Consider the following 26,169-nt stretch of genomic DNA (forward strand, 5'->3'; position numbering starts at 1 on the left):
GAAGATTTAATTACTCTAATCAGGGGTAGTCAACCCCCCCTTTCTAAGAGGCCTAGGGCTGAACTTGACTATGAATCTTCTGAACAGGATTCTGTTTCTTCTGACTCTTCTAATGACCTGGATTTGTTCATACCTACTTATGAGGACTCTGATGCAGAGGATTCCATTCCCTCTGCTTCTCCCCCTGAGGATTTTTCTTTTGGATAAACTTTACATACCTTAAGGGAGCATTTCCACTGGGAAAGTCAGGATTTTTCTGATTCCAAAAAGAGGCTTAGGGATTTCCTTCTTCCTTAGCATAGGCCTTTGGCTATACCTCCTGTGCTAGACATTGTTGATGTGTTTTCAGAATCCAGCATGGCCCCTGATTCCCTGCCTCCGGCCCCTAGAAAACCAGACAGATACTACAGGGTTCCTGAGTCCCACAAATTCCTTTTCAAAAACCCTGTTGTGGACCCTGAAACCATTTCTCAGGGGCCCAAGGGCATTAAGGCTTCTACTGCTAAAAATCCTACCCCTTCTGATAGAGACTCCAGGGCGCTGGATAGATGGGGTAAAAAGGTTTATACTTCTGCAACCTTGGCAATCAGGGCTTTAAACTGTCAATTCCATATGCTAAAATATCAACAGCATATCATGGGGCTGCTTAAACAGAAAATGATGTTGATTTCTGACTGTGTGGAAAATAGATTTACAGGATTTATTGCATTCAGCTGAACAAGTTGGAAAACATACTTTGCAATTTGATTTTGATTCTTTAGAGGCCTCTTGCAGGGCTGCTGTCACTGGGTCTGTGCTTAGAAGGCATGCTTGGCTTAAGGAGCAATCTCTTCCTGTTCATGTTAAAGCAAAACTGTTGGATGCTCCTTTGCAGCAGGACCGTCTGTTTGGCAATAAGGCTGAAGAAGTTCTAAAAAAGATGGAAGATAAAGCTATAGCTGTGCAAATTCTGAAAGATGTCTTACACGTTCAACCGCCAAGATTTAGTAGGCACTGGCCTACTAAGAACCGATCCTTTCCAGCTCCTTCTAGAGCCACTCAAGCCAAACCCAGGCACTCCAAAAGTACCAGGTTTCAGTCCCAAGGGACTTTCAGAACTAAGCAATGGGGTGCTTCCACTTCCAAATCTGGAAATAACAAGACACCACCTTATGGTAAACAGTCTCAATGACTTTCCTTTAAGATTACCAAGCACTTACTTCTCAGCCGCCCCTTTGGGGGGAAAACTGGCTCTTCATGCAAAAAAATGGCAACTTATAACCCAGGACAAATGGGTTTTAAGTATAGTGTCCCAGGGATACAGATTTCATTTCCACATGTTGCCAACTCCAAACGGGTGGCCAGACCTGCCCCCAAATCAGTGGGCAGAGGCTCAGAAACAAGTACTTTCCCTCCTAAACATGGCTGCTATTCAACTAGTACCAGAAGAGGAAAAGGGACAAGGTTTCTATTCCAGACTTTTCCTGGTACCCAGAAAAGACAAATCATGGCGTCCAATTCTGGACCTGTTTACTCTAAGCACCTCTCTGGACATTCCAAAATTCAAGATGCTGACTCTTCACCAGTTACTTCCTATGCTAGGCAAGGATGCCTGGTTGCCAACTCTAGATTTAATAGAGGCTTACCTGCATATCCCAATCAGGGAATTTTGCAGAAGATACTCTCGCTTCAAAGCAGGCTACTTGCATTATCAGTTCTCTGCACTGCCTTTTGGCTTGTCTACTGCACCCAGGGTATTCACAAAGTGTCTGGATCCAGTAGTTGCATTTTGCAGGCAAAGAAATATTCAGATATATCCATACCTGGACGATTGTCTAATTCAGGCAGAAAACCAGGCCATTCTTCTAAAACATCTGGCATTTGTAAAATGGGTTCTAACTTGTCTAGGGTACACCATAAAAGAAAAGAAATCACAACTGGTACTCTCTCAAAAAATTACATTCCTGGGTGCAAGCTTGAATACAACTGCCCAGATGGCTTTCCTTACGCCAGAAAAGCAAATTCATTTGGTGACTTACTTCAAACAGGTGGCCACAAAAACTCTGCTATCTGCAAGGCAAATACTGCAAGCCTTGGGGTTCATGGCCTCCTGCATTCTTTTAATTCCATATGCAAGCCTGCATATGAGGAAACTTCAGTGGTACTTAAAAAGTTTATGGAGTCAACATTGTCACAGCCTGGAAACAATGATTCCTATCATACCTTGCCTGCAACTAGAGTTCCTATGGTGGGCAGAGGCCTGCCACCAAAACAAGGGACTGCTATTCACACCACCCCCTGCCGCCCAAATCCTAACTACAGATACATCAGACTATGCATGGGGGGGTCTCATCTGGCAGGGAAGTGCATTCAGGGCAAATGGAGCCCAAATCAAATGCACCTTCATATCAATCAAAAAGAACTGCTAGCTGTACAGAATGCACTGACAGCCTTCAAGGACTGCCTTCATCCAGGACAATTAATGGTAAAGACGGACAACACCACGGTTATGTGGTACATAAACAAGCAGGGGGGGTACACATTCCTACCCCCACTTAAGACTAGCCATGGCATTGTGGAACACAACCTTGAGCTACCAAGTACAACTACAAGCTGAATTTCTGCCAGGAAAGCTGAATATTCTGGCAGACGAACTAAGCAGAAATCTCATGGACCCACACGAATGGAAACTGGAAGCACGGATTTTCAACATGTTGACATGAAAATGGGGGAGCCCAGACATAGATCTTTTTGTCTCACCCCAGAACTACCAGTTGGACAAATTTTGCACAAGAACTCCTCAAAAAGCCTGGAAAGTGGATTCTCTGTCCTTCAGCTGGAAAAACCTATCAGTCTATGTCTTTCCCCCTCTGACTCTGCTCTCCAACGTTCTACTAAAAGTCAAACAGGACAAACCAAAAATGATTTTGATTGCTCCAGACTGGCCTCGCCAACACTAGTACCCACTCCTGCGCAGTGTGTCACAAATTTTTCCATGGCACCTGCCTTCAGACACCTTCCTTACTGTCTCAGCAGGAGAACCAAATTCTGCACCCTCAGCTCCAAACTTTGAATCTTGCAGCTTGGCTAATCATTTAAATCCCCCTATAGCATCCCTCAGCAAACCTGTGACGGATATCATTTTGGAGGCGAGAAGACCTAGTACTAGAAAATCTTATGCTGACAAATGGAAAAGATTCTGTGCCTGGAATCAATCTCAGGGGATGAGCACAGCAGCACCCAATTTACCTCAGATTTTACAATACTTAACTGAGATGCTTCACAAGGGCCTGTCTTTTTCCTCCATAAAAATCCATGCCTCAGCCATTTCAGCTCATTACAACACAGAACCTCCCTCTTCTCTCATCCTCTGCTAAAGCAGTATCTCAGAGGGGCCAAAAGAGCTCCAACCCCTGCCTAGAACCTTAAATTTTTATTGGAGAAACTAACTCTACCTCCTTTTGAGCCAGCTGCTACTGCAGACTTAACATTTCTTTCCTGGAAAACAGCCTTCCTTTTAGCAATCACTTCAGCTAGAAGGATATCTGAATTACAGGCCCTTATGGCAGTGGAGCCTTTCATCACCTTTCATGCGGACAGGTTTTCACGCAGGACCAATCCATCCTTCATGCCCAAGGTGGTATCCAGTGAGGCTCTTAATCAGTCCATTCATTTGCCAACTTTCTTTCCCAAACCACAGAACAAGGGAGAGCGGATTCTGCATTCATTGGATGTACACAGACAACTTAAATTCTACTTGGACAGGACTAAATCTCGAAGAAAATCTGAACAACTGCTGGTAGCATTTGCTGCAGGGGAAGGCTATTTCAAAACAAACCATTTCTAAATGGATAAGCCATTGTCTTCATTTCTGCTACAAACACCATGGAAAACCTATCCCCCAGGGGATCAGATCTCATTCCACCAGGGCTGCATCTACTTCTACAGCCTTTCTCAGAGGTGTTCCTACCAGGGATATTCTAGAAACTGCTACCTGGAGTTCAGTTCATACTTTCACCAAGCATCATCACTTACCAATTTTCTCTAAATCCAGAGCTGGCCTTGCCACTGCTGTTTTGCAGGGCCTTATAGCTGGTCCTAATGCAGTATAAATCCATCCTCCCAACCATAGCTTTAGGAATCTACCCAAATGTAATGACTGCAACAGTGAAACACAAAGAACTTAGTACAGTTGTGTACACTTACCATAAATGTAGATGTTTGAGTGTATTCACTGTTGCAGTTCAGGTTACCCTCCCTCCAGCCCCCTGTTTTTCTCTTACTATACCTCTACTTTCTTTTACTATGCTTAAAAGCCTTTTGGTGTATTTGCTTTTGTTTGTAGGTATGTTTTTGTGTTTTTAATCATATATATATATTTTTTGCTCCCCATTTGGGGGGCACATGACATCTGGGGCAAGAAAAACTGACGTAATGGTGTTGGCTGCATGTTTTATACCCCTGACGACCTGATGTCATGGAAGAAGGGACAGCAACTGATGCAGGACCTAAGACTTTGTTAATCAGGCCGACTGAATGCAACCTGCCAGCAGAGTACCCAAATGTAATGGCTGCAGCAGTGAATACACTCGGAACATCTACATTTATGGTAAGTGTACACAACTGTACTTTCTGTGAAATCAGTAACAGTGATAGGTATACATTACTCCTCAATAAGGTAAATAAAATGTGCTTACCACTCGATGACTACTTAACAGTAGTCACTGATCTGCTGGGGCAAGTGTTGCACAGTGTATTGCTATTTGCAGATATATTTACAAAGCTATGGTTACATGTGTGTGTGTGTGTGTGTGTGTGTGTGTGTGTGTGTGTGTGTGTGTGTGTGTCTGTAAAAAAAATATCTGTGTAGCAGTTAAAAATGCAGTTACCAAGTAATTATATTTCAAAAGTAAGGCATAAAATACATCGCAGAAAATTCAGATACTTAGAGCATCTAGGAATCTGGTGGCCACCACTTGCCACAATGTATAAATGTATTTTGACATGGACTTAGTAATAGCCTCAACCACACCCACTCTAAAACCAGCCCTGCATAGATGTGTGTCTGTAAGGTTGCTGAAGGTTGTGTGTGTGTGGGGGGGGGGGTTAGCGATTGGGTGTTCATTACTTCTTTAACTGTCATCACAATCAAAATGTTTGAGAGACGGAAAAACAAAAAAGCACAGGAATTGACTAGAAGAATCTTGGACTTGAACCGGAGTGTTGGAGTGATATATGGAGATGAACAGGGAAAAAAACGGCAACACTGGAATTAGTGAATACAGTTGAGACTATAAAGCATCAATCCCATTTGTGAAATATGGCTTTACATGAAAAAGTGGCTGGGAAATATTGAACTTTTGTTACCTTTGTTAAACTTGTGTGTGGACTGAATAGCATATGCCCCACTTCATGACATTGTTTGAAAGAGCTCTAAAAAGAAAAAAAAGTAACTATGTAAAATAATTTTCTTCTTAACAGTATTTGTATAAAACATTTAGTGATATAAATTACATGTAAAGCAGATTTGTGCAGTATGTAGTCAGGGGTATCTAAAAAGCATGTTTAAGTTAATATGCTGTAATCTTAAACTGTTGGGGTGAGGGATGGGGGTGTAAAAGTGCACTGATTGCAGTATATGTACAGTTGGGGTGTTTTCTCTTACTGTTGCATAGGTAAATGTCTGGATAAATGCCCTTGACTTAAAAACACATTTTATGTTTGCTTTAAAAATAAGAGAACACTGTGAATGCAGTGAACTATTTTCCTTTAGAAAATAAATGTTCATTGTCAGTTGAGAATTCTGCTGCTGAGGGCAGTTGTCCATTCTGTTCTTATGTTTCCATGGAGATGAGCTGACTACAGATGCAAGCAATAAGCCTCGAGACCGTGCAGTGTTTGCTGAGGGAAACATAAAATTAAAAGATACAAGGGCAAGCTGCTCAATAAAAATAAAGTTTGAAATTATTGGAAGTGAGTAAGAGTTTGCAGCTTTCATTACATAAATGCTTCAATCCATTTACTAGAAAAGTGTATAATTTAAATTTCAACATAGCCAGTGCACTTTTTCTTAAGGCTAAATGTTGATGTTTTTTGAAAACATACAAGCTGTTTCTCGCATCTAGGAGGGGAAGAGAGATAAGACAAGAACAGACTGCAATTAGTGTAGGTAGGAACACAGGCTGTAACATGTGCCTTAACATGGATAACCTTAATTTTAGGTTAGGTAATGCCTGTGTATGCAGTTATTAACAAAAGAGGGTAGATTGCTGCAGAAATGTGCGAAAATATTTGATAAGGGAAGATGCAAACCCATCAGTAGGAACTGTTGAGAGAATTTGCATTTTATTCCCTAAGATACAGCAGCTGGGCTGGACTAGACAAAATCTGTTTCACAGGGATATGTGCATTTAATTGAAAGCTTTGACACATCCAATAATTATTTCAGGTCATGCCTCAATAAAACCTAAGATAAAAAATGCAGGACACTAAAGTAAAAATGAGACACTGACCCTTCCTCATCTCCATGTTAAAAAGAGATGAATTTAAGGAGTGGGTAGTGGAAAATATTCAAGAATTATTAGGGATGATAGAAATTTCTTCAGAAGTTATAGCTAGTGAGTGGGAAAAATGAAAGTGGAATTTAAAAAAATAGAGTAGAAATAAAAGAAAAAGAGAGATGGTTAAGAAGTAACAGGAATTATTTAGAGGGGCTGACAGATAAAGTATTGCAGAATAATGGGAATCTCACAGAAGAAGAAGAGGTTCAGCTGCAGAGTGCTGAAGAGGAAACAGGGAAATGTATGGATAATATACTTGAATTTAGAAAGATTGTGGTTACACAACTATTTGTGTGCTCAAAAACATTTGGCACAATGACTTAGGCAACAGAAAGTAGAAAGGGTTGTTGCCAGACTTGGGGAACCTATAACAAGAAAAATAACCAGAGATCCTGTAGAGGTATTGGAGATATTTCAGAAATATTTATGAATTTCTTTATAAAGCAGAGACAATTTGGAAGTTAAGAAAGAGCAGATATAGAAATATTTATGGAAGACTTGAGCATGCCAAAGTTAGAGGTAGATGAGATTCAACAGTTAATAGTTAAGATAGGAGGAGATGAAGTACAATATAATCAATCTGCTGGAAAGTCTCCAGGAATAGATGGTATTCCTGTGGAAGTTTGGAGGCTAGGAGACAGGAAAGTAATATAGATCTGGAAGGTTTTGTTTAACAGTATTTTAAAAGGGGAGGAAGCACCAACATCCTGGAAGAAAGCTGTGGTCACTGCAATACAGACCTAAATTCAGAGAGGCCCATTTCAATTTTAAACCATGATTATAAAGTGTTTATATCTGTATTGGCTGCAAAATGGCAAAGGGGTTGCCAAAAATTGATAGAGGATGGATCAGTGAGGTTTTGAGAAGAGGCAAACATTTGACAACATTAATAGATAAATGATCCAGAAGGAAGCAGAATGCAATAATGCTTCTGTTTTTAGTGGGTCTTGATGCAGAGAGAGTGTTCATCAAAGTAAGCTAGGATTTTGAGTAGGACAATGGAAGCATTTGCATTCCCTGATAAATAATAAGGTTAATTAGGAAGATGTACAAGGGATCAGGGGCAAGGATTAAAGTGGGAGGGTTTCTCTCTGATAAGTTGTCTGAATAGAGGGGCCAGGCAAAAGTGTGCCCTCTCTCCTCTTTGTTTGCTTTATGTTTAGAGCCATTGGCAAAGAAAATAAGGGACTTAGAAATTCAAGGATATAATTAGTATGGTAATCTAGAAAAGTTGGCTTTATTTGCAGATGGTGGTATGTTTTACCTGATAAAACCAGTGAAGACCATCTCAGTGTTGTACAACATTTTGAGACCGTTTCAAGTCTTTTCTGGATATAAAAGCACACATTAATTGGTTCAGCAATACCCATATTTAGGGAACACAATAAAATGAAATATTTAGGAGTACGGATTAAAAAGGCTTCTGTTATGGCAGTGAAGGATATGTAGGAAGAGGCTAAAGAAAAGATAATACAAAAACTGAGAAACTGAAAGCTCTTGTCTATGGATATGGATCGCAAGATAGAAGCAGTGAAAATGTTTCTACTCCTTTTAGTTTTATATTCAAGTCAAGCATATTTTTAGCAACCAGAAGTGAAGTTGTGGATAATAATGAAGAGTTAAAGGAATTTATCTGGGAATGATAGAGGGCAAGGGTCAAATGGGATAAGTCGATACTTCCAATTGAACAAGGTTGTTTAGGATTACCTGATTTGAAGGGATATTTTATAATACATTGTTAAGGCTTATATTAAAAACAAGCACAAAGTTATAATTTAAAGTGGAAATGGATGATGAAGAAATGGGGGGGAGGATTCAAGAGATAAGGAGAGTGGGATTTTGAATGCAGATCCTTAAGGAGAATAAAAACACTCATGTGGAATGTTATATTCATAAAGTAGCAGAAAGTATTTTAAGAACTAAGGCAACATGAGAATGATAAAAAAAAGATTTCTCCAATAGGAGCGACTGCAATTAGGGGAAGAGAAAATAGGCAAGATGAGGATGGAATCTGCTTTCTTGAACACTCTGGAAAGCATTAGGGTTCAACCTAATACTTTTATACTGGGAGACTTTAACTACTCCTCCATTAGCTGGGAAAACTACTCCTGCTCCAACCCCATATGCCCAACGATTTCTGGAATTGATTAACTCCAACGCCCTGGATCAACTCATTCTCACCCCCACCAGAGGCAGAAACATTCTCGATCTGGTCATCACTAACCTGCGGGACCGCTGCTCTACACCAGTGATCAACTCCTCCCTGGTCAAATCGGACCATAAGTTAATCACAGTCGATATCCAAATTCCACCCACACGCCCCATGAAGGAAACCACAGTGAAAAACTTTTCCAAAGCCAATTTTGTGCTTCTAAAGACAGAAGCATCAAACTTCACAGCACCCACGCAAGCAGTGAAAGGATGTTTGGCCACGGAAACATACACCAAGAGACTGTATGAGCATTTACACAAATGTATGGATCAGGCCACCCCTAACAGAATCAAGGTCATGTCCTCCAAAAAAGGAAGCCAATCTGGTGTCCCCTGCTATTAACAAAGTCTACAACAGAAGAAAAAAAAACTTGTTGCAGAGAAGGGCTAAGTCCCAAGACTGAAAAAATTCCCTTGCAAATCTCAGCAAATAACTGGGTTCCCTTATTAAAGGCTCCAAAACTAGTTATGAAAACAAAATTGCAACAGATGCCAAAGATAACCACAAGGCATTCTTTAGTTACATCAAGAACTTGCATAACAGTACGCAAGGGTGCTCTGAGCCGTTGCACAATGGCACCACTTATACAGAACCAACAGATATTGCCAACATCCTGGCAGACAGGTTAAGTACAAACTTTACCCCCCTCGCCCCCAAAAGGGTCCATCCCAATACCCAAGGAATGCCAAATCCCAAATATCACGGCTGCTGAGGTAGAAGCCACACTATCCAAAGCAAAAAATACAGCCTCCATGGGACCTGATAATATACATGGCTGTGTGCTACACAAATTACAGAGGTAACTGGCACCTCACCTGAGTGCCCTGTTCATCCACAGCCTCACTTCAGGCTTTGTCCCCACCGAATGGCGCACTGCTGCAGTCATTCCTCTCCACAAAGGGGAGCAACTACTGACCCAGGAAACTACTGCACCATCAGCCTGACAAGCCTGATCTGTAAGGCCATGGAGCGCATCATCATGGACCTCATAAATAAGGATATAGGGAACCTTCAAACCCTGGGTCTCTCACTGTTTGCGTTTGTGAAGGGCAGATCATGTCTGCTCAGCCTGATAGACTTCTTTGAATCTGTTACCAGAGCGGTCAGTGAAGGCAAGGCAAGTCCATACAGCCTACCTCGATCTGGTCAAGGCCTTTGACACTATCCCCCACTCAGGGATCATTGGTAGACTAACCAACCTAGGCATCAACCCCTACATCATAAGATGGGTTGCCAACTGGCTCATGGACAGAACCCACACAGTGAAAGCAGAGGACTCCAAATCTGACTACTGGGCAGTCACAAGTGGAGTCCCACAAGGATCAGTCCTGGGTCCTCTCCTGTTTGGTATATACTTCTCTGAAGTTCAGGCCAAAACCAAAGGACTCTGGTTGACCAAGTTTGCAGACAACTGCAAATTGGGTGCCATTATTGACTCTCAAGCTGACGTCAACATCCTAGAAAAAGGCCTCACTGACACCGACGACTGGTGCCAGAACCATGGTCTTAATCTCACTGCCAAAAAGTGCAACATCATGTCCTTCAGGAAAAACACAGTGCCCATGAACTACCACATTGACGGTAGTCCTCTCAACTCCCAAGGTGTGATAAGAGATCTAGGGACACAAATGGATAGCAACCTTTCCTTCGACAACCATGTGGCCACTGTAGTTAGAAAGTCCTTCTATGTGGCACACCTCATTACAAAGGGTTTCTCATCCAGGAAGGAGGAGGTCATAATCCCTCTCTACTCATCCCTCATTAGACCCATTATAGAGTACAGTGCCCCATGTGGCATGTACTTCACTAGACACCTGCAACAACTGGAGAGGCCACAGAAATTCCTCACAAAGAGGATCCTAGGACTCAAACACTTGCCCTACGCAAACAGACTCAAAAAACTACAGCTATACTCCATCTCATATCGCCTACTTAGAGGCAATCTCCTCTTGGCATACAAAGCCATGTTGGACCCAGTGTTACTAGAAATGCTTCATCTGAAAAAGACTCAATCCCTCCTTACCACACAGTCCAAGATCCTCAACCGCATCACCACAATAAACAGAACCTGCTGGAGGGACAGGTCCTAACCCAGAGACTACACATACTCTGGAAATAAACTCCCCATTCAGGTCAAGCAGAGCACCTCACTGGCCCTGTTCAAGAAAAATCTTGGTGAGTGGATGGGTAACAGGAAATTCACCCCGGGGACCATTTCAACACCCTTGCTCAATAGGGGTACAAAGTACTAATGTCCAGCAACAGTACGATTGGACATGTTCTTGGGCTAGGCTTGTGTTGGCTCGAGGGCCATTAGCCTAGTACTCGCCTATGAACCTATGAAAACTAGCAAAGGAACCAAGGTATTGGGAGCAAATAACTAGAGAGGGAAAGGTAATAACACTGGAAGAGACCAGAAAGGCATTTGAACTAAGCTAGAAGACTGCCTTCCCTATCAGCGATTTATATCGGAGTTTAGACAAAGAGAAAATGGTAGAGGAATATTAAGTGAAAGCTTTTCTTTGATAGAGTTCCTAGTTGAATCTAGAGCAGAAGCTGATGTTTAAAAAGGAGTAATTAGTAGGACATATAAAATGTTGCACAACTATAGGAATCAATCAGAGGAGGGTAGAAATGACTGGGACGAGAAACTGGATAAGCAATTCACAAGAAACAACAAGGGAGCATATATATGGCTCCCAAGTACAGAACAAAGTCTAGAAGATTTAAGGGTTTTGCTTGGACTGTTTGCATAGGTATTTTTATCCCCCCAAACAGACTGCACAGAAGTTATTCTCAATAGATGGCAAATGTTGGGAGGTACGTTGGGGAAGGTAGTAGTAACTGGGAACATATGTTTTAGGAGAGTGATGAGTTGGCAGACTTTAAAAAAAAATCCCTACAGAGTATTCTGCCAGAAATATTGGGTGAATTAATGAGTGTAACTGAAGAAATGATTCTTCTGAGCTGGGGCATAGGATCTGAATTGCCTAGACTTAGTAAGGCCTTGTTACATTTAATTTTGGCGCCTGCTAAAAGGCAAATTACTAAAAAATGGAAATCAAAGTCTAAACCAACGTTATTTGAAGTATTGAATATTCTAACAGAGATAAAAGAATTGAAAGTGGGATCTTTAGAAAAGGGTAGGAGCAAGTTGAATAGAGAAAGTGGAAATTGTAAGATAAATACATTCAGAATAATAATATGGAAGAAGAGTGAGGTTTAAAGGAAAGCAGAAATTGTACAATGTATGTAATATTGGATTGATAGTATTACAAATGAAAAAATGCAAAATATGATGTCTGTAACTGGGAACATTTTGATGTAGATTGTTTTCTTTTGTATAAATGTATGTTTATCTATGTCTTACTTGATAATTCAATAAAGATGTAATAAAAAATAATAATTTTGCTGCTTGGGGTCTCCCCAATTGTATAGTTACCAACGAGGATGACCACTGTCAGGTCCATCGGCTATGATCTTTCCTGTCAGTTGATCTGTAAGGGGATCTTCGTCAGTGGGTTCAAATTCCTCTACTCCCTTCCTCCATACTTGTCAGACCTCTCCCTCCCACAGCAGCTTTTGGTGTTCTGTGTAAGTTAGGCAACTGTGTGTCTGTGGTTGACCATCATTGTGTATCTGTATCTACAGAAACTGTAGAAGTTCAATGTTTGAGTGAAAAATGGTAGTTTCTGGGGTTAGGCATGCTTTCCTGCTATGACACGTGGCACCACTGTGTGCTGAAACAGGATGTGCATGCTTAATGAAGTGTGCTGGACAAATGGTATGCAAATCTTCAGATTTGTGAAGTTGAGAAGAAAATAGCAGACGTATGGGAGGAATGAAGGATAACCAAACCACAGACCAGCGGATGAGAATCTGCTCATATATCAACTGATATGATAAGAATGTTGCAGTTGGTTGGTTGAACAAATTCCTGACTGCAGAGTGCCATGTATGTGAGCCTAAACATAGAAAATAATTTGGCAGGCACAACAGAAACTTTCAAGGGAGCTGTGTCTCCACCCCAACAAAGTATAATAACTCAGAGGTCGCATTACAATATCTCTTGAGTATGTGATGGTGTTGTAGGAGTAGATTTAAGGGGGGTTCTTTACTTGACATGATTAGTTAGAATCTAGGATTCTACAATTCAGCCTGGTGTGCATAGTGTTCATAGTGTTCTGGAGTTCAGGATTTTGTCATTTGGCCATGCTACTCTTTTGAAATCCTTGGTCCTTCCTCCTTTGCTTTGAGCCTTTGGCTTTTTTTTCTATTACCTGTTCATCTGCTGTTACAGATCTCTGTATCCAGTCCCCCCCTCCAACATTGGTGGGGATACCCTGAAAAAAAAAGAGAGAAATAGGGAGAGAGAACAAGTGCCTGCATTTTATCCTGCAGGACAAAGTCATCATCACAGGTCGCATGAGAAGGGGAAGTCTAGACTTGATGTGTGGGGGGGTGAGGAGTGCTAGAATTCACAGCATTGATGCTGTCATGCATGTCAGGACTTTTTTCACCAAGGCTCTACTCCTAGAGTGTTGTTGACACTCTTGTAGGTTGGGTCACCCATCGAAGCCTGCTTGCCTCAGGCCCTATGATGATTGCAACTCTTTGGCCCACCAGGTCAGTCAGTCCAGCAGTTGCTCCAAGTCATGACCTTCACAAAGACTTGAGAGCTAGGAGAGTCCATCCAGTATAGGGGTGCCAATCATCCCTGACAACTTTGTCAGACATCCAAGCCTGTAACCAAACTCGAGTTACCTAGATTGTAGCCAGGGTGTCATCTCTCACCACCATCAGGTTTTATGTAGGTAAGACAGAAGGACTATTTTATGCAACTATGACATTTGCCTAAAGACAGAATGGGCTTTGAAGAAGCGTGTTTATGAACACACATGATATTGAATATAGGGTTGATACCAATGAGTTATATAGACCTACAATGTTTTGCACTTGCAGTGGTTTTCAGTTTTTTTGGTTTGGATCAGATTGCTATGAATACTAAGGGTAGACCATAGGAGACCAGCATTGAGTATAGAGAGCTTTTTGGAATCTTATGTTATGCAGTATGACATATAGACCCAATCTGCTGATGACGACTACATCATTAGTGTTTTTAGAAGATGCTTTCCTCTTACCTTCAACTGACTGTGATCTCCAGTCATGTTTCAAGCCGTTTGTTGCTCAGGATGAAGCAACCAGAAATAAAATCAGCACTTTAAAATTTGAAATCATAGTTCACTTGCAGAAAAGCATGGTCTTCCCTATGCAGATGAGTGGGAAGCAGCCACCTCAAGTGCCAGAGTTTAATTTTGTTGTGTTCTTTCTCATGAGTGATGGTAGATGTGATTGGGAGTCTAACATGGATGGGAGCAGCAGGGACAATACTGCAAGTGTTGGACTCTGAACATCTGCAACAGTTAGAGTGACCCCATTGGTTTCGCTTCAGTAAGATAAAGGGTATAGAAAACAAGTCCTAAGATTGAAAGCCCTATCGCTGTATTCCGTCTCCTATAGACTACTAATGGACGATCTGTGTCTGGCCTACAGGGCAGTCTCCGATCCGGCCTTAATGGAAATGTTAAACATTTGTAAATCAAACTACATGGATCTTAACCTAGCCACTGACATAAGTAAATCATGGAGAGATAGACGTTCATCGAGTTTCACTGTTGCAGTCATTACAATTGGGTTATCCTGCTGGCAAGCTACCCGCAGTCAGCCCGAGTTCCAAAGTCTGGGTCCGGCATCGGTTGCTGTCACCTCCTCCCTGACGTCAGTGTGCCAGGGGTATAAAAGATGCAGCTGACGCCATTTTCTTCAGTCTTTCTTGTCGTGCCGTGCCCGAAGCAAAAGCAGTTCGCAAGTGCCGGTCAGCCGACTCCTGAGATTTTCAAATTCAAATTTTAGATCCGAAGTTAAGTACCCTTTCTTGCTCCAGACCGATGTCAGAAAAAGTAAATAATTGTATTTCTTGTGGGAAGCAAATACCTCAAAAGGATTTTTATTCTTACTGTATTCCTTGCCTAGGCCCTGACCACGACATTGCTAGTTGTCGGTTTTGTGCTAGATTTAACCAACGCACTATTAAGTGTCGGTACGATTTTGCATTTCATTACTTTGGCAGTAGATTTAATTATATAATGCTGTCGGATCAGCTGACTACCGAAGTTTATAAAAAGCGCAAAGAAAAAGAAGAGGACAGATATCCGAGGTCCAAAACCAGCGATGAGGCTTCCGTTAGGCCTGTCGCCAGTTCTCAGTGAGGCGCTTTCGCAGCCCCTGACACCCGCTACCTCAGAGCCACAGGCCACTTCCAACTCCCACGTGGAGCCGACTAGGCCACTGCATTCGTTTCTGCTATTCTCAGCATGGCAAATCAGTGCCTAAGGGCATTAGGCCACATTCAGCCAGAGCAGCAGCCACTTCAGCAGCCTTCCTCAGAGGAGTACCAACCAAAGACATCTTAGAGGCTGCAACTTGGAGTTCAGTGCATACTTTTACAAAACACGATCACTTACCTCTCTACTCTAAATCCAGGGCAGGCTTTGCCACTGCAGTTCTGCAGGGCCTGATAGCCTCTCCTAATCCTCTTTAGCCAGCCTCCCAACCTTAGCTTTGGGATTCAACCCAATTGTAATGACTGCAACAGTGAAACACGATGAACATAGTACAGTTGTGTACCTACCATAAATGTAGATGTTTGAGTGTATTCACTGTTGCAGTCCAGGTTACCCACCCACCATCCCCCTTTTCCTTGCTGAGACTTATCTGTACTTCTCTATTCTATACAACCTATGTGGTGTATTTGCTTGTAGATGAAGGAAACGTTGTTTTTTGTGTATGCATGCTTATTGGCATAATTTAGCCTACCTTTTTAGGGGCACCTGACATCTGGGGCAAGAAACAGTAAAGAAAATGTCACCGGCTGCATCTTTTATACCCCTGGCGCACTGACGTCAGGGAGGAGGTGACAGCAACCGACGCCGGACCCAGACTTTGGAACTCGGGCCGACTGCGGGTAGCCTGCTAGCAGGATAACCCAATTGTAAAGACTGCAACAGTGAATACACTCGAACATCTACATTTATGGTAGGTACACAACTGTACTATACTTCTCTCAGATGCACCCCCTTCTCTGGAACAAGTTTCCCATTGACGTGAAGAAAAGCCCTTCCCTGGCCCTCTTCAAGCGCAACCTAGATCAATGGATGGTTAGTCGTAAATTTATTCCTGAGCTGGTGCACATGTCCCTTGTGGACAGATGCAGTCGGTATTAGATACCAAAGTTTAGGCTCATACCTCTGTGAACTTTGTTCACCTACCTATTTAAAATTTGGAAACTCTAGTTAAATATGGCTAGGCTTCTAAGGGCTCTTGGTCCATTAGCCTAGTAATCTCCAATGAACATTTGATTAGGGGGCAGCATGCAGCATACTTTAAGGGAGTTTCATCAATGATTTGCAAGTCGCTTTTAGTAACTGCGATTCAGTGATGTGCAGATTAGCAGATAATGAGGTATTTCCTTATCATATTTTGTGATTCAGAAACATGTTAGGCGTGAAGGTATTTTTTTATCACGGCCATCATATCTCTTAATCACAAAATACCATGTCATGGGAGCAAGACCTTTTTAACGCAAGATGTACTCTTTCAGTAGTCACTAGGATAGTTTGATAAATGCATACCTTAATTTTAGATCTTCAGATATGTCAACCAACACATCCAGCTGCCTTCCCTACCTCCTTATGTATGTGTTTATTTATAACTTTTTAGCATATAGTTGATATGAGGGTGGATGGTGTTATGAATCCTCAATTTCCTTATTGGTTACTATTGGCATAAAAGAACTAAGATCTTTCTGTGCTATTCTTCCTTTATAGCATTCCACTGTCATTATTTTGGGAGACATTTTGAGGGGCCTAGCCCAGAACTGACTACTATAGAGACTGCATTGCTTGTGAGAGGTCACCTAACTAGTGGGATGTTCAAGTAATTAAGGAACTGCTGCTGAGGTGTTGTTCAAGATCTGAAATTTTATTCTGCAGAAAACAACTCTTCCTGTTTGCTGTTACTTTGGCCTGCAGTTTAAGTTGCAAGCTTATTGATGCAGACAGCCCTTTCTCATTTTTTGAATAGTACGGCACTGTATATGAATCCTTAGTTTTTCTGTTAAGTTTACTTCTTTGCACTGATTCAAGACATTGACTTCCCTGTTTAATTTACAGTCAGGGCAGTAAAAGATTAACAATTTGGGCATTTGGAAATATTTATCTCTGCCACAATTTCCTGGCACTATATGAAACCATTGTCTGTATCTGTTTTTTAAAGGAAGACTGGACCTATTGCTAAGCAAACTCTATTAATTTGGTTAGCTGATTGTGTATATTCCTCTTGTAAGTGAAGGTGTAATTTCTTATTTTGCTAGTTATTTCCAGTTTTGCCGGAGAAGTTTAGACTCTGCAGTATGCTTTAAGTACCTGTCTGTAATCACATGCGGTCACAGAGCATTATGGTGTTCCTATAGTCTTGTGTGAAACATATTTTCATACTTCTCAACTGCTTAGCATAAAAAATCTGGACAAAGCCTAAAATAATGAAGAGAAAAAGGCCCAAAAATAGGGACAGATTTTAAATATTGCTCTTATAAACTTAGAAAGTTGCTAGAATAACAGTATTTGTGTGATGCATTTTCTGAAGGATGTGAAGTCTGAAACTCAGTTATTTATTGAGTTCGTGCCCTCAGCTATTTGCCATAAAAACGCAAACTGTTATGAGGAACAGACCACAAATATGAGATGAAAATCTGGATATCTGAGACGTTGTTTTCCTCCCTGCTCTTCCGTTCATAATTCAGGTACATTTGCTACCTTCCTAGATCAGGACTTATTCACAAAAATGTCACCTCTGGCCTGATAGTGAACATAGCTTATTACAAAGGTACCCATCTATAAGAAGGCCTCAGCCAGTATGTCCACCATCCTACCCTCTTTCTTCTGTGAGTAGTAAGTGGAAGACAAGTGTTTTCATAAGGCTTACAGCTTCAGATACTGACATGGAAAAAAAAGTGTCATTCCTTAGGTTATTTCCATAATGGTGATAACAGAAAAGCATGGTTGAAAGAGAACGTCATCATGCATATGAACTAGTACCGGACATCACCAGTGTAGCTTCTTCCAGTAATAGGCATGTTCAAAGCAAATAAGAACTGGCATTACTCATGATCTTTAACATCTAAACTTGAGGTCAGTATTTGCATATTTTTTTCTTTCTCATGTGCAGGCTTCAATGGCCTTTCTACATTCTGTTTTGCTTTTTCTCACTTGCCATCCAAACTCACCTATGAAAAACTGTCTTTTACTGCTTTAATTGCAAGTAAGTGATCACCCTTAACAGTAGTATTAATTGTAATGAGTGAGGCTGATTTGTTTTATAGTGTTATCCACTAGAAAGTGTGTGCTTATTTTAGTTTTGTGTTCTTTCCTAGGATACATTTTGGTCAAATTACGAGCAGTCAGATGCTACTAACAGTTATTGACAGCCTAAGAAGAAACACACTTGGTAAAGTCAGTGAAATCAGGGTAAGAAACTCACATTTTCTTTTTTTTATGCTTTTTAGTAAAAATAAGGAGACACCATTCTTTCATGTTGTCTTTTAAGACATTTCCAGTCAGCAGATCTTCAGAATTTGAGTATTTGGCTGCAGGCAGGTTGCTGTTGTAATGCTGTTCTGCTGTAGCTTATTACTGAGGTCCACAGTTTTGCATCATATGTACATGGCTTCAAATAATAGTATTTTCCTCTCCCTCCTTAATTTTTCTCGTTGTTGTAAAATTTACAACCGATTAGTAGAGATTAGACAAAATTTTCGATAGTTTTATTTTTAAAGATAATGTTACTGGTTGTTTTTGCTGTTGCTGTCATTTTAGTATAAATTCAGAAATGAGAAAAACTTCATTCTAACATTTTCGGCAAGCAGATCGCAAATTGGCACCCAACATCTTGTTCACAAATTCTACATTGAACGAGTATGTGCATTATAGAATTGTGAATTCTGAGGAGCATGCATTTCGGTGTCAGAAATACATGTGAAACATTAGAAACTGGCTTGCAAAGGTACACTTTTGAGGGTGAAGCTTTCTTCATGTCCTTCACTAGGTAGTCAGCCTTATTCTCTGAGAACTTCATTTTCATAAGCCACTTTCAAGATATGTGGAGGTTCTTTTCTTCAGTGAGGCCCCCTCTATCGATATTTTTAATATTTTGGTTTATTTACACACTGAACTATAATCGCCTGCTTTCAAGGAACTGTCTGCCTTCACTTCTAGAATGACATTATAGGAATACCCAAGATGTCCTGTACTGTTTTCTCAGTTTAGTGGCTTTGACATTATGGATAACATCCAAGCTGACATCTGCTTCTAAGAAAACGCATTTCTCCTCAGTCATCTAAAGGCACTGCGCTTGTGGATATTTTATAAGTTTAGAACCACCTGGCTCAGAGCAATACCCTCCGTAATTTCTCCATCGTCTTGGGCTGTGTTTGTTTTGTGGATATCACTGTCAACTTTTCACAAAACTGCTGAGAGTTGTCAGAGTGCACAGTGTTTTCGTCTTCAATGCCTTTCTCATGTGGCTCTTTTCCACCTAATATCTTATTTGGTGGTATCCTCCACTAAGGAAATTATTTTATTCAGTAGCTTAACTGCCACTGCGCAGTCTTGCTAGAGAAGTTACTGATTTCATTTCCAATATAGTGTACATACATGGTTTCACCAGAAAAATCAGTACACAATGAAAATAAGCTTCACTGACCTGCTCAGATTACTAAGAAGTTTTATAGTGGTGATGCAAGACTACCTGAAACAACGTATCATAGAATGTGTAGAACTCACTGAGCCACAGTGTTCCTGAATCTTCCTGTCTTGTCAGTCATAATTACACTATATATAGAGATTAAGAAGACCGCATAGGGCTGACAGGAAATACCAACAATCTAAAGGAATGGTTTTCTTATCAAAGCAGTGCTTTCACTACTATGTAGTTACCAGGATAAGTTACAAGAGGTACATCCTTAAGCTTATTAACATTGTACCATCCAGGGAATCAAGTGCATTAGACCATTTTGCTAAAAGTATTTTCTCATTCTCCATACTAAAAATTGAAGCCACCTCTAACATCCATATGACCAGAATCAAGGGAAGACTTTTCCATTCCTTCAAGGCATTGTGCTTTGTTGTTCATATCTACCTACAGACATTAGCACAAGTGTTGTCCTTCAGTGCTGCTCATAAATTCAGTTATTGGGGATTCTACCAGATACACAACAAAAAAGTGCTGAATTCACCTTTGTAAGGCATTCACCATCACAAGAAGGGCAAAGAGAAGTTAGACAAAGGATAACTTTGGAGAACAATCTGTGTTACTCCCTGAGAGAGGAGAGCGAAAATATGAAAGGTGTGACAGGAAAGGGAAAGAAGTAGAAAGTTTTAAGCAGCTGCAGTACAACCTGAACAACAGTAAACTTGTTTGATACCGGTACAAAAGAAGACTGAGTTAACTTTTGAACCTGTATGTCTTCTAGGATAGTAAGCTTGACATAATGGTAGGCCTTTTTTATGGATGGAGCTGTTATGGATTTACCACAAGCAAAAGTTGTTTTTCAAGGTGAAGAACCAGAAAATGAAGTTTATTTTAACATTTACTTGAGGAGCAAGAACCTGCTGATGAAATGGCTTTGTTTTGGTCAGCAGTGGTGAAAAGGTGCTTTCCAGATGATGAAGGTGGTAATACAGTTTTCAGGGATGCATGGGAAGATGGAAGTGGAATCTAGCATGTTCAGAGTATGGTGATTTTGCCTGGGATTTTGGAGGGTTCTCATGAGCCAGTAGCTGTTATATAAACTAATGAGGTGATGTCTGTGTCAGAAAATAACTTAGTAGTACCTAAAACATATGCTGCTGTGCTGGCCAGGCATTTGGATATGCAAAACCATGGTACTGCTAAGTGGACAGGAGAAAGGCAACTAGTGAATTGTGTAATGGCTAAATTAGACACAGCAGTTAACAGATATGTTTGTAATGAAATCATTGCTGATTTAAGCTTCTCAGTAACATACATCAGGGTTTAATTCTTGTGGGGTTTGAGCCATTTTTAAGTGACTTTTGAATCATTTTCTTTAGCACAAATATTACTGACTGTGTTTGATAAGTCATTTAGTTCTTCATGTATTTTGTGATGTCAAATACAAATGTTATACAATGATACATAACCTGTGCATTTTAAGGCTACAGAAGTGAGTGATCAAAGTTAAGGAACTTTTTGAACAGAAGTAATAAAAATATTTGATATTAAATGTTAGATGATTGGAATCTTTGGAATAGAGAACAGAAAGTTTAGGCTTTATTAGATGTGGCTGAAGGGAAAATAAAACATATTTCTAGTTTTATTAATTTTTTTTGTGGTGCACATGCACATTTAATTCAAATGTCTTAAAATGCAGTGCAATCATTATGGAGAGTTGGGTTACTCAGTAAAATTGTAAGATCACATGCAAGAAATGCTGTCAAGATGGACATTTCTGCTAGAAACAAGCTTTTGAGTGACTTTGGGAAGGGGAGTGTTCTGCTGAATGTGAATAAATGAGCATTACACAGGATCCTGTTTTTGACTATTATCCCTTGGGACAAATATATGTTTCATAAAACGGGGAGGGAAAATGTTGATAATGCTGTGGAAAATGTAACTGAAAATAAAATACCACTACTGTGGAACAGACTTCCCATCCACATTAAACAAAGTTCTTCCCCGTCCATTTTCATATGCAACTTAGATCAGTGGATGGGAAATGGAACATTTACCCCAGGACTGTCTCCTGCACTACTGATGGACAGAGGCTTTATCCCATGCATGGGTCCACTCAAATGATCTATAGTGGATGAGGCTAAGGAGGAAATAAAGAAAAGTTTAGACAACAAGGAATGAGTAAGCAATGAAAGCAGAATTGGACTCAATGCTTCTATTTTTCTGATAGACTGAGTTAACTTTTGAACCTATATGTCTTCTAGGATAGTAAGCTTGACATAATGGTAGGCCTTTTTTATGGATGGAGCTGTTATGGATTTACCACAAGCAAAAGTTGTTTTTCAAGGTGAAGAACCAGAAAATGCATAGAAATACTGGGAAAGTGAAATATTTCCCATTGTTCTAAACACAAATGTGTGAGTGGCAGAAAAAAAGCATATATGTTCCTGGCTATTCTTATTATTTTGAATGCCTTAGGAGAAATTGGCTAGGCTTAAAGTGGCCTGCATGGGCAGCTAACCTAGTGTTTGACTATGAGCCTATAAATTAACTTAATGTTAATGTTTTGAATATGCATGTTATATTGAGCCAGGGTGAAATGATACTGGCAAAGAAGTGAAAGAGGATGATGTAACTAGTATTGGGGCAAGAATAAAAAAAAAAAAAAAGACTACCAAGACAGCACTGATCAACAGGTTGATTAGAGCTCGTCCAGTGTGAAAACTGAATCAGTGTGGATAAAATATTCTGCATAAAAATCAGTTACTAGATAGTATTTACACAACTAAGAAGAAAATCAACCAGAAAAGAAGAAAAAAAAATCTGTTTTGAAAAATCTTGCAGCTGTTCTGTAAAAAGCAATTTGAGTTTCGAGTTTGGTAGAGGAGATGACCTCCAGTAATTCAGAGGAAAAAAATAAATCCAATAGACTGAGAGGTTTTTAAAGTACATGAAACACTGAAGCAATGTATATGAAGTCAGATAAGAAAAGGTTGAAAAATGGAAGAAGCTTGAACTAGTTCTTCTGAAGAGCTGATAAAAGTGCAAAAATTAAGAAGTTGAAATTGAAAAAAGGTTGAGCATGAAGGCTCCTCAAGAAAAGATGTTTAAAAAGCAGTAGCATTAGAAGACAGAGCATACAGAGAACATCTGAGATGTTATGCTATACCAGAAGACTGGAATGAACAGACTGCATTAGTTTTATGAAAGTAAGTATGCAACTGCACTGGTGTTTCATAGTGAGATTTGTTAACTGAGTGGGCACATCATGTGTGTTTCAAACATGGCCATGAGAAAGGAGCCAATACTTAAATTAGTAAATATGCAATCATACCAATAGAAAAAGCTGTTCTTGACAAAACTGTGGCAGAATGGAAAATGTACTAAAACTGGAACATCAGATTGTTTTTAGACGATGATTGTTCAATGTATACCAGGCAGAAGAGAATCAGGTTTATACCAGCAGTCAAGGAATGTCAGGAGGCAGATATGAGATTCAAGTTGTTTCCAACTCTCTTTAAAATATTTTTCTTGGTGGATTAAATGCATTTTTGGTTGCAGAACAGGCTAAGGAGGAAATAAAGAAAAGTTTAGACAACAAGGAAGAAGTAAGCAATGAAAGCAGAATTGGACTCAATGCTTCTATTTTTCCGACAACAAAGATTCTTAGAAATACTGTGAAAGTGAAATATTTCCCATTGTTCTAAACACAAATGCGTGAGTGGCAGAAAAAAAGCATATATGTGCTGATCAGAAGAATCAGGAGTAACTTGAACTTGAACCAGAGACTGGTGTTGGAAGATGATCATTAAGAATATCAGCAACATAGTGAAATTAATCTATAAATGGGAGACATAGGGATAGACATGTAAAATGTGGGTTTGCAAGACTACAAAGTAGTGTCTGAGAATGACTAGAATTTTATTAACTATGTTAAATTTGTGGGTGGACTGTAATGTATGTACCCACAAGCTATGTGAAATTGGTGGATGGACTGTAAAGTATATGCCCTACTTTGTCATTAGTGCTTATAAGGACAATGAGTAATTAACTTTAAGTTAAACAGCTTTTGTTCTTAATATTTGTATAGAAATTTCATGATGTAAATTGCATGTTACATTGTAAAGCAGCTTTTCATAGTGTGCAGTCAAGGGTATTTTAAATATAAGGGGGAAGTCTTATCAGTGATCTCTCTATATGTTAGATACTAAAGTTAAAAAAATATATTTTTCTTGTTATGTATCCTGGACTTCCACTGTTACAAAGTGAGAAATTCTAGAAAGAAGCATATTTAAGTTCATATAATGTTGTGATCTTTGGGTACAGGGGTGGGTGGATGTTAGTGTATTGATCATATATGTACAATTAAGATAATAATTTCCCCTGTTTTTACAGAGAGTGATGGCTCCATATAATGCCCTTGGTTTAAGCTATACAAGAACATCTGTTGTTAATTTGGCCCAATGTTTATTGAAAGCGTGCAGTCTGTTTCTCACATCTAGAAGGGGACTAGAGACAAGAAAAGAACTGATAGCAATAATTGTAAGTGGGAACACAGGTTCTTCCATGTACTTCAGCATGGGTACCATTAATTTTAGAATAAGTGTAATGCCTGTGGTTCAGCCATTAATTTGGGGCAGTTGCTCCTATCTGAAAAGGTAAACTTTTTTTTTGAAAATGTCCATAGTTTTGTAAGTTAAAATTGGATGGGGAGTTCTGAATTTAAGTGATTTCATTGAAGCAAAAAGTCTTGGAGCAATGTACCAAGGGTTCAAATGAAGTAAACATTAACTTTTAGGTCTAAGAAAAAGTTAACTGGCTACTTTGAAGTAAATAAGCTGAATGCAAAAAAAAAAAGAAAGATACAATCGTAAGAGACCTGGGTACTTGTGTGCAACTCTTTCATTCATTCATCATGTTTCCACCATAGTCAGGAGATCATTCTCTGTGGCCCATTTAATTTCTAAGGAAATGTATTCAAGATCCAAAGAAGTCCCTTATCCCCATGTGCTCTTCCCTTACAGTTTCTCTTTTGGTATGTAAAAATCCAACTGCATTGCTCTACTGCAAAGTCCTATAACAACAAAACTAACCAGGGATCCTGTAGAGTTATTAAGAGTTATTTTGGAAATTTTAAGAAATTGTATAAAGCATAGATATGTGGAAACCAGGAAAAGGCACAAATGGAAGTATTCAGGGAAGACTTAATTATGCCAAGATTCTAGGAAAATGAGACTCGACTTTCAATAGCTAAGATAGGAAGAAGTGAGATAACAGTAATGTCTAATCAAACAACAGTGAAATCTCCAGTAATAGATGTTATTTCTGGGGACATGTGGAAGTTAAGAGGAAAGAAAGTGATAAAGATCTGTACAGTTTTTTAATATTGTTTTAAAAGGGGGGTGTACCACCATCTTGGAAGAAAGTTGCGGTGTCTGTATTACCCCAAAAGGGGTAAATACTCTTCATACTCAGCTTAATGTAGACCTATTTCAGTTTTAAACTATGTTGATAAAGTGTTTATACTAGCTAAGAGAATAACAGTGGTATTGCCAAAATTGGTGGATATAGATCAGTGTGGATTTCTGGAGGGGAGGCAAACATTTGACAATATTAACAGAACAATTTTGATCCAGAGGGAAGCAAGAGTATAAGAAAGTGCTGCTGTTATTGGTGGATCTTTTTAAACACATATATTAAATTATCACTTAAGACATATGCAATGAATACATTAATAGAAAAGCAAACAAATCATTTTAACATTTCCATTTAAATACAATATACATCACATAATTTTTCTTTGTTGCTATTGTCAGTCCAACATTGCAAAAAATTGCTGAATTCCTCTCTTCCCTTAAACCTCTCTCCTCCCCTCCAGAACATTATGTATATATGTATTGTTCCCACAACTTCTACAGAATGTGCTCCTTCCCTTTTCTAAAGATCCCTCTACCAGTTCTTTTATCTCTTTTATAATATTCTATATCTCAAATGCAGTTAGTGTAGACTTTGGTGTTCATTTTCTAGTAACTGTTTTTTGGCAACCAGCATAATTAAACTTATTAATGCCTTAATATGTCTAGGGAATTCAGATTCACATCCCAGCTCAAAAGAATCCTTTCCTTATTTACAGACATTTGCTCACCCAGTACTTCTCACAAAGTATTTTGTATGAAATTTTTAAAATCTGCCATCTCATTACATTCCCAAAACATATGTTCCCAGTTATCTGTTTTTGTTGCATTCCACCTCCAGTATTTGCTCTCTAGCTTAGAAAAAATTCTTTGAAGTCTGCTTGGGGTATAAAATTCTTATGAAAACACTTCACAAAGATCCTAAACCTTCTGGACTTGGCTGCATACTTGGGAGCCATATATATATATATATATATATATATATATATATATATATATATATATATATAAAACTTCCCATTGTTTTCTTGCAGATTGCATTTTCAGTCTCTATTCCCGATCTTTTCTAATGTTCTCTAACTGATTCTTCTAGTTTTCATGCAATATTTTATATGTCCTACTAATTATCCCCTTTTAATAGCTGCTTCTGTTCTAGATTCAACTAAAACATCTGGCAAAGCAGGCCTTTCACTTAAAA

The 26,169-nt window shown here is 39.5% G+C and overlaps 1 protein-coding gene across 1 annotated transcript in view; it reads left to right on the top strand.

Moving 5' to 3' along the window:
- The window catches only part of WDR3 (WD repeat domain 3), a gene marked incomplete at its 5' end in the record, with an annotated part of 1,037,507 nt that overhangs the window by 975,177 nt on the left and 36,161 nt on the right, over positions 1-26,169 (top strand). Inside the window, 1 exon segment of the mRNA XM_044071482.1 lies at positions 18,242-18,335. Coding sequence (XP_043927417.1) covers positions 18,242-18,335 — 94 coding nt within the window.

This window comes from Protopterus annectens, chromosome 5.part0 (genome assembly GCF_019279795.1).
Source record: "Protopterus annectens isolate FY-2018-M chromosome 5.part0, PAN1.0, whole genome shotgun sequence".
Lineage (NCBI taxonomy): Eukaryota > Metazoa > Chordata > Ceratodontiformes > Protopteridae > Protopterus > Protopterus annectens.